Below are 9664 nucleotides of genomic sequence, written 5' to 3' on the forward strand. Positions count from 1 at the left end.
TGTGTGTTGCATTGTGTGTGTGTGTGTGTGTGTGTTTGTGTGTGTTGCATTGTGTGTGTGTTTGTGTGGTGCATTGTGTGTGTGTGTGTGTGTGTTGGTTTCATTGTGTGTGTGTGTGTGTTGCATTGTGTGTGTGTGTGTGTGTGTGTGTGTGTGTGTGTACCGTCCCGCTGTGTCTTTAAAGTGTCTATGCTAAAATCCTTCTTGGAGTTTTCCAGACTGGAACAGACAAATTACTAAAGTTTTTTGTACTGTTGTAAACAATCTCCCCTTCTGTTCAAATTTATAATGGACACATTGTTGATGTTACTATTATAAAATAACTTGCAATTAAGTTTTGGCAAAGATCAAAGTAATTTTCACAGGTAACTTAGTTACTTTCCGAATCAAGTAATCTAACTAAGTTACTTCTTCAAGGAGTAATCTAATCCGATTACTGGGTCAGTGAGACGGGTCCGAAGATTCATCTCTTATTCCTGATCATCATTCTTTGATAAATGAAATGTCCATAACATGCTTCATGTCTTTTACAATATTACTGACCAGCAGCATAAACACCAGCTCCCCCTAGAGGTCTGGAGGACTTCTGCCTTGTGGAGCGGTTTCAGCGTTTCGTACTTGCTGCTGTTTTTTTAGCTGAAGCTTTTTTCCTTTTGGTTCCATTTCCTGTTTCTACCGTCTGGAGGATGGAGCTGCAGAAATATTCACACCTTTGAACCGCCTCACGTTGTTCTTATACTTGGTGGCGGCAGCATCATGCTACGGGGAAGAGCCTGGGACAGCCAGAGGCGCTGTTAGCTAAAGCTAAAAGAAACCAGGAGAAATATTCCGTAAATCCAGGAAAATTCTCCAGGTTCAGGAAAAGCAGCTGCTGGGAGGAAACCATCCGTTGCCACGGCGACGCTCTTATTTCTGGCCCGGTGGGTTATTTCTGCTGCCTGGTTCTGTCTGGCCCAGTTTCCCACACCATTTCAGTTTGGGCCCACTGGTTTCCCTGAAGATTTCTGCAGCAGCCGCTCTTCATCACTCGCTCTGCTCATCATCATCATCATTTCAGTCTTAAATGTTTCATTTCCACTTTTTCTTCTTAAATTAATAAATGGGGTTTTGTTGTTCAGAATGATTAATCATCAAATCTGAATTTATGAACCAAAGGAGAATAATTTAACTTATTAAATATTACAGTTTGATTTAAAAACCCGATGTCAACTTCAAAATAATTTAATCTACCAAAGGAGGAAATAAAGAATAAACACTTTTCAATACAAAGTGTCAACATATTTGGTTTCTGCTTTTTTAAATAACTGACTAAATAAACTCTTATTGGTGGGATTATTTACATTATTATATTTTTCTAAATCCTTCTGATCAGGAAATCCATGTGGGCTCTTTCAAAATAAAAGCATGTGCGTCGTTTAGCGGGTTTTCTGCCCTGATGTGTTGAAGATGCTCATCATGTGATCATAAAGCTGCGGTGACTCCATGTTTGCAGGTCGCAGCCTGCATGCAGCAGCTGCAACAACACCACTATACGCTCCCAGCAGCCGTTGCCCTGCGGGCGTTTCACATGCAAATAGGGGGTTAGACGGAGCACGCTGCAGTAGAGAAGCTCTTACCCAGGTCCGCTCTGAGCTTTTCCAGCTCCGACGACAGATCCTTCTTCTTCTTTAAGGTTTCCTCTCGCTGCAGAGAAAACAGAGAGCCGGTAAGAGGCCAGAGAAACTCGACGTCTGCAGCTGATCATCAGCCCACAAAGTGATTTTATTCTAGTTACATGAAAAATGTGTTCAAACTTTATTTACCATTTTAGTTGCCTAAAGGCAGGCTGCACACTAATGCTTTACTTATAAACCCTAAAAACAAATAATTTTATTAGAAGACTTATTGCGACAAAATAAAAAATATTTTAAAAAACTGACAGAAAATATAATTTTAACTCCGTGATTCACTAGGAAATATTATCTGGGAAATGTTAACGCAGTAAGAGATCAGATGATTGATCATCTCTTCTTCACTTCAGCCGTTCAGTGAAGTTGTAGTTTCTATAACTAGTTTATATAGCTATAAAAAAAATTGTTTAAAAACACTTAGCTTAGCTTCTGTTTAGCCTGGTTCAGTTTAGCTAATGCTAAGAACAATCTAGTTTTCTCAGCTCCTACATTAATTTGCATTACAAAGCTAATAGGCTACCTTAATGCTATTCTGGTCTAGTTTAAAGTCACTGAGTTTATTCTGTGTGATTTTAACCCATCTTAGCTTAGCTTTGATTAGCTTAGCCTATTGGCCTCATTCAACCCAGGTTAGCTTAGCCTATATTAGCTTAGGTTATATTAAATAGGATTACTTAAGCTTGGCTTAGCAAACCTGTGACTTCTCTTGACCGACATTATTTGATATTTTCTCAGTTTATTTTCCTGCACCTTATCTTATGTTAGGCTACCTTTGTTAATTAGCTTAGCCTAACTTAGTTAAGCCAACATCACCTTTAAAAAAATGAAGGAAAAAGATCCTATTATAACCTGCGTAACTTTTATTTTAGCTTCGGCTAGCTTAGCTATAATTAGCTTAGCCTACATCAGTTTGGGTTTAATTAAATGGGATTAAACAGTATTATGACTTATTTTGACTGACATTATTTAATCTTTTATTTATTTATGTTTCTTTTAGCTTAGGTTGCATGACGGTATGTAGCCTTACTTACTTTAGCTTAGCTCGCTTAACCTTCCTTAACTCGTGTTTTTTTAGCTTAAGCTAGTTTTTGTTTTGTTAGTTTAGTCATTACAGAGTTTAGCCCAGAATCACTGGGATTTTTTAGTTTAGCTTCGCTTTGATTAATTTATCTCATCTTGGATTAACTTTGATAATTTAATCTTGAGGATGAAATAATCCTTCCATCCGTTTGTTTTAAATAATCCAAATCTGGAACATTTTCTGCTCAGGTGCTGGACTGGATTCAGTTTCAGTGGAAAAGCCGCAGAATCCAAAAAGTCGTGATGAGCCGTTGTTGAGGTTAAAACCACCAGGAACCGGTCCAATGTTTCCACAGCAGAGCGGAGCCGAGTCCGGATCTGTTTACACAACAGCTCCACGCTGCCGACCCGAACCGACCCGACCCGACCCGGCAGAACTCCTTTCAGCTGCAGGAGATTCCTCTCTCCGACCCGAAACAAAGTTTGAAGGAAATCCATGTTTAACATTCTGTGTTTTCGTTGAATCCGTTCTGACCGGGTTCTAGCAGAACCTCTGCTCCTGAAATGGATCAGCCAACCGGTTCCTCTGTTTACACTCGGAAACATGAAGCGGCTCGGAAAACATCGGAACCACGTTTCCTCTGCAGAGTCCATGCATGAAGAGCCGCTTCTCTCCAGAACCCGATAGAGGTCTGGTTCTGGTTCTGGTCCGGGAGTTCAAACAAAGCGTCTCAGATCAAATCAGAGATAAGAGATGAAAGAGCAGCAGGTCCGACCCACATCCTGATCCCGACCAGAACCCAGTGACTTCATGACAGCAGCTGTGAAAACAGCGACCAGAACCGGACCCACCTTCCGCCTCCTGCTGCGCCGGTTCTGGAGGCTCCGGCTGGACCTGCCTGGGGCTTTGCTCTCCGTGGTTCCCATGTTTCAGCGGCCAGCAGCTCTGGAGCCTCGGTCCGCCCTCCTACCTGTTCCTCCTCCTGCAGCCGGGATCCGCAGGAATGCCGGTCATTCCCGCTCCGCCTCGTCACAAACCGGCGCGCCTGCATTGGAGGCATTCCTGCCTCACCGCCTTCACAGTTTATTTCTGTCAGGTGCTGAGCGGGAGGAGGGAAACTGGAAGCCATGATGGGGCCAACCTGATGATTCAATGAGCCATCTGTCTCTGAGAGAAGATCTTTGTTCGATTAATCGACTAGTTTTGGTTGGTCCAATGATCCAGAACCACCACAGATTCTGTTTGATTCCGCAGGAAAACCCAGTGATGCTCTCTGGCTCCCCCTGGAGGCTCCCTGTGGTATTCCCAGTGGAAACCCTCCGGGAATCCCTGACAAGTTAAATCTTCTCCTAAGAAAGGAAAACTGCTGCCAACCTCCAGACGTTGTCTCTATAGTCAGCAGCTTTTCAGACCCTCTGGTGACTCAAAACAAAACTTGTGACAAATGAAGCAAATTAAATTCAAACAAAGACAGAAACTTAAAGGGGAAATTTAAACTGCGAGACCAAAATCATTTGCTTGGACGAGTCGGGTCGCGTTTCTTTAACCAGCCAGCAGAACAGAGAAAACCAGAGAGAACTCCATGTTCTCATGATCCGTTTATGGTTAAATATGGGGGACAGCAGTTGACCTTAAAGAAAGGTTTAGAAGTTAGCGCCCTGCTGCGCTCCCATCAGTCACTCATCCTGCATTTAGCAGAGCTACTGAAACTCCACTTATACTGTATAAAATCACAGGAAGAAGTAATAAAATCACAATAAAAACAGAACTAAATGCTGAGCGCTGACTCATCATGCAGCGTTGGGTTCTAACGGGCCTGAACCCGGCCGCTTTCAGCCCATCATCAGCTCAGTCATGCACGGTTCTGTCGCTGACAGATTTCACTGAACGGAAGAGAGACGAGCTAAAGCCGATCAGGGGATCGTTTTCCTGCAGCAGTCGCAGTGCCGACCCAGTGAGGTTCTGCTGCGGTTCTGCAGGAAACCTTGATCAGCAGCAGATCAGGTAAATCTCCAGGCTTCAGAGAAAACTCGCTGCTGCAGAATCAGGAAGGTTATCTGGACACACGAAGGAATTTTTATGAGCCCTCGGTTGCATAACAACGCCGGCTCGTCTGAATGCAGGTCGGGTCGTAAAAGTGGAGATAATGATGGACTTTCACTGCAACGCGCGGCGCTGGCGGCTCGTCCTGACATCCAGACACAGAACCACTCAGAATGAATCCCCTGGGGAGGATCAGAGCTGGCGGTGAGATTATTCACAGCCCATCGGCTCGGATCAACAGAACCGGAGCAGGAACAGGTTCCAGCAGGAAACTGCTCCGAGGAACACTTTTAACCGTTTTATTATTAGTCAGAGCAAAGCTCTGCTATGGGAGCAAATATTTACTGAACAGCCTCTGCATCCAGGATGTGGAGATCCTGCTGCTCCCGGCCAATCAGCAGCCAGAATCAGCCAACCAGCAGCCAGAATCAGCCAATCAGCAGCCAGAATCAGCCAGTCAGCAGCCAGAATCAGCCAATCAGCAGCCAGAATCAGCCAACCAGCAGACAGAATCAGCCAATCAGCAGCCAGAATCAGCCAGTCAGCAGCCAATCAGCAGCCACAATCAGCAGCCAGAATCAGCCAATCAGCAGCCAGAATCAGCAGCCAGAATCAGCCAACCAGCAGCCAGAATCAGCAGCCAGAATCAGCCAATCAGCAGCAACAACTGATCAGACATATTTTTCAGACTCAAACTGATTGGGAGTTGATGCCCTGCACAGGATGGTGAGAGGAGCTGAGATCAGGATCTGATCGATTATAGATTAGATAGATTATAACTATGAACCTGCTGCCAGGAGGTGAACATTACAACAATTACACATTTTGAGTTCTCTACTTGGCGTCTGGTCTTGCAGCCATGGCTCATCAACGCTTTGTGCTGCACTTGCCTACCAAGATGGCGGTTCAGCGGCGCGGATCACTTCCGCTTCAGGCTTGTGGGAACTATGTACATTTTTTAAATCAACAGCCCGGCTGTTGTTGATTTGGTTGACAACATTCCTTCCTTTGTTGTCAACTTGTCATTTTCTCAATAAAGTTTCTCTGAAAAACAAAGGAAATGGAACTTCCGCATAAACAGACTTCAGAATAAGAGCATGAAAATAATCGTTTAGCCACCAAAATTTCAAAACAAATGTTGAACAAATGTTAAACTGAAAGTTTACAAAAATTCCAAACAAATTAAGAATTTATCTGGAAAACTAAATTCAGGGGAAGCTAAGAGTGCTAATCGTTTTCAAAGCTAGCTAAAGCGCTAAAAGTTAGCCTCCAGCATTAGCACAATTAGTGAAGGTGTGCCACTACTGCTACAGCTTCAGGTATTCAAACAGAAAATGTTTTCATGATCTGCAGAGGCGCTCAGAATATTTTGTCTTTTTCATCATTTTAAAGCAGCAACCAGAGAACAGATCTAATGATCTAATGATCCAATGATGATCCAGCAGGTAAAATCTACATGCTGGGAAAACATGATGAAATCAGGAAGAGTTGATGATTTTGGCAAACCATTCGTCAAAAATTAAATTTCCTTTATAGCTACAGATGATTTCTGTCTGATTCTAATGTGGATTTTTCATCAACTCAACCAGAGAAATGAGAGCAAACTGGGTTTTACACAAGAACCAGGCTGAAAAAGAAAACCTTGCTCGCTGAGCTCTGGGTTAAGGGAAGGTTTGGATCATTCAGTAGAGACCATCTCAGGTTAATCGCAGCCTGGTTGTTGCCACGACGTCCATCATCGCGCTGCGTTTCAGCAGCTTGTTTCTGGGTGAGGACAGAAACCCGTCCCATCTCCTTAATGACAGGCTGCGGCGCCGGCCGCCGCAGGGCAGGGAGGCGTGGAACTGATATCTGATGGTTTCCACTCATTTAGCTCTGTTTGGGCCGACCGGTAATGAACGAGCCCAAACAGGAGCGGAGAGGAGGCTCCTCTGTTTGGGAACATCTGAAGTGTGACAGGTTAGGAATCTGCTCAGCAATCACCAAGCTGCAAAACCTCCAGATGACAAAGATCAGCTCCCAGCTGGGAACCAGCTAAAAGACCCTTTCAGGTCAGAGGTCACGCTCTGCCTCCAGAGGAAGTGGTTCATCTTCAGCAGGGAGGAGCATCTGGTTCCATGTTCACCTGAAGGTCCTGAACCGCGACTGAAGGGGATCGTCGTCGTCGAGCTTCTTTACCTCACAGAGAGTCAGCTGAGGTGGATCTGAAATTTACCCTCACAGGTTATCCAGGCAGGAAACCAGGTGAGCTCTGAGGAGTCGGCACTGAGCTCAACATGATGCTTAGCTGGATGCTAAGGGTCTCCAACAACAAACCTTCAGAAAATGAGCTCCAGGTTCCTCCTCAGATGCATTAGTCTTCCAGTCATGATAGCTTGGTGACGTCAGCAGACACCTGAAACGTTCAGCAGGAAAATGTTCCTGTATACCAGTTTGACCAGTCAACTTCGGTGCAATGCAGAGGTTCCTCTCCAGCGGTAAAAAGAACGTAAACACTGTGTGTGAGCTTGTTGGAAGGTGGAGAAGCTAGCATGCTAGTAAAACGTCCATCTGGATCTTTCTCAAAGCGAAAGGAGGCCTGGAAGCAGAGGAGCAAACCACTCGGAGGATTCAAACCCAGACGTTTGGTCCGTTCCAGCGGATTCATGACGGGTCAAACGCCACAGAATGCATCAAACTTACATCAAACAATCCAAACCCCGTTAAAGTCAGAACGTCTTTGGACTTTGGCAGCTTTTCTTCCCGGTTTCGGCCCAGAACTTTGTTTTCAGAGGAACATCAGGTAAAGCAGAAGCTTCCGTACCTCAGAGAACAGATGCTGGATGACAGCGGCCAGCGCCTCCACCTTGCGGTTCCCCTGGACCAGAAGCCTCCTCAGCTGGACGATGGCCTGGTTCTTCCTCTCCACCTGCTCTTTGTTCTGGTTCGGCTTCGCCGGCGCCGCTCCAGGGCGGGATGCGTGCTGCGGCCGGGGCCCGTGCTTAGGGCTGGACCGTGACCCGGTTCTGGCTTTGAGCCCCGGACCGGTGGGTGCAGCGGACCCGGATGTGGCGCTGGAGCCATCAGGGGTCGGGACTGGGAGAGCTGGTGTTACTGGGCTGTTGGCGTTCAGAACATCTGGTGCCTGAGGACAGAAAACGTCAGATTTAGATAAAATCCTTCAATCTGAACCAAAGCAGGCGGTGCTGCTGGACGTACCGGCTCAGCTGGGAGGTTCTGCTGGTTCTGCTGGTTCCCTGTGGTGATCTGGGAGCCGCCGCCGCTCGCGGGTCTCGTCGCCGGCTTGTTTTTGTCCACTGCAAGAGAACGTCGAGGCGTTAGCGTCCGAGAAACGTTCAGCATGGCGTCCGCACAAACCCAAACCCTCCTCCTCCAGACATGAGAGAGAAAACAACACGGCCGACCCGCCTGGTTCCGAGGAAACACGCCCCACGCTCAGGCTCACACTGATGCATGATGGGAGGCCGAGGTAGTGATGGGCGACATTAAGCAGTCCATTACCAGAGCAGAAACATTTAGAGCTTCCTCTGAATGCATCCATTTACCGATCGACCGTCGGCTCCTCTGGGTTCTGGTTCTGACTCACCGGCCGGGTGGAAACTGCAGCCGTCTGCAGATATCTGAGCTTCAAACGACATGAAACTGGACCGGGCTGCAGCAGGACCAAGAGCTAAAAGGTCCACAAGCAGCTGATTGGATCAGAACCAAACAAACCAGCAGAACTAAAGCTGAGACATTTTGTCACAGTTTGATATTTCAGACAAAAACAACAACTATTAATCAAACTCACCAGCTCTGAGCTTCTTGCATCAATCTGGTGTTTTATAACCAAAATAACAGATCAAACCAATAAATATATTTGTATATTTATTCAAGGATTTAGCAGAAAAAAGGATTTTTGAAATGAAAATGTTTATCTTGTCGACATATAGCTTTCAATTAAAATGTGATAATTGGCCTTTCACAATAACACGTCTATTAATTGTCCCAGAAGTTGGGGTGCTGTGGTGGCGCAGGGGCTCAGCACAACCCACACATGGAGGCCCCAGTCCTCGACGCAGCCGTCACAGGCTCGATTCCCAGCCTTGGCAACCCTCGCCGCATGTCCTCCCCCTCTCTCATTACCCAACTAACGATCAAATAAAGGCCACTAGAGCCAAAAACATGTCCCAGAAGTTATTCCCGTAAATGATAATATTGTTGTTTTGAGACCATTTTCCAGTAATATGATGTTAACAGCATAATAATTAAAGAACTTGTCGATAAACTTTAAATAGAAATGAACGTTTGACACTGAAGAGCAGAGAACGTTTCTCCATCTTTAGCATCAAGCTGCATGTTTCCTCCGGGGGCTCCTCTAAATCAGAAGCAGAGTGAGACCTCTCACTCCTCTGGGATCTAGGCTCAGACTTTAAATCAAAAGCCGAGAAGCGTCTCCTTTAGTTTCAGGCAAACACCGCCCCCTGCTGGCGGCCGCTGAGCAGGACAACATGGCTCAAGCCTGCCGTTTCTCTACGGTTTGGTTATTTTAGGATCAATGTGAATCAATCCTGATCGATCATTTACTAACAGTTTCATCCCTCATTCAGGGATTCTGGCTTCTTCACAGCGTCTGAACCGGGTCAGAACCGGACCAGACGTTCAAGCGGAGAGCTGTCAGATTTAACAACACACCTTTGATTTCTCTTGATAATGAACAGAGAAACACATCGACATCCAGAAATCTGTTCAATACGAGCCATAAACCATTACTAATTATGATCAGCAGCTTTTCATAATGAGCTGCTGCTTTTCTGCTCTTCCCCTTGTGACTGATGAGCACTGGGCACCGCTAACTGTAAAGCTAGCTGCGCTAACAGTAAAGCTAGCTGCGCTAACTGTAAAGCTAGCTGCGCTAACTGTAAAGCTAGCTAAAGCTAGCTGCGCTAAC

General features: G+C 45.7%; 1 protein-coding gene across 1 annotated transcript in view; it reads right to left on the bottom strand.

The window, feature by feature from the left end:
• LOC103473192 (microtubule-associated tumor suppressor 1 homolog) overlaps positions 1 to 9664 on the bottom strand; it is a 50343-nt gene that overhangs the window by 7506 nt on the left and 33173 nt on the right. The window contains exons 8-10 of the mRNA XM_017303863.1: positions 7933 to 8030; positions 7538 to 7858; positions 1617 to 1683 (exon numbers count right to left, since the gene is read on the bottom strand). Coding sequence (XP_017159352.1) covers positions 1617 to 1683; positions 7538 to 7858; positions 7933 to 8030 — 486 coding nt within the window. The remainder of the gene's footprint in view (positions 1 to 1616; positions 1684 to 7537; positions 7859 to 7932; positions 8031 to 9664) is intronic.

Source organism: Poecilia reticulata, linkage group LG1 (assembly GCF_000633615.1).
Source record: "Poecilia reticulata strain Guanapo linkage group LG1, Guppy_female_1.0+MT, whole genome shotgun sequence".
NCBI lineage: Eukaryota > Metazoa > Chordata > Actinopteri > Cyprinodontiformes > Poeciliidae > Poecilia > Poecilia reticulata.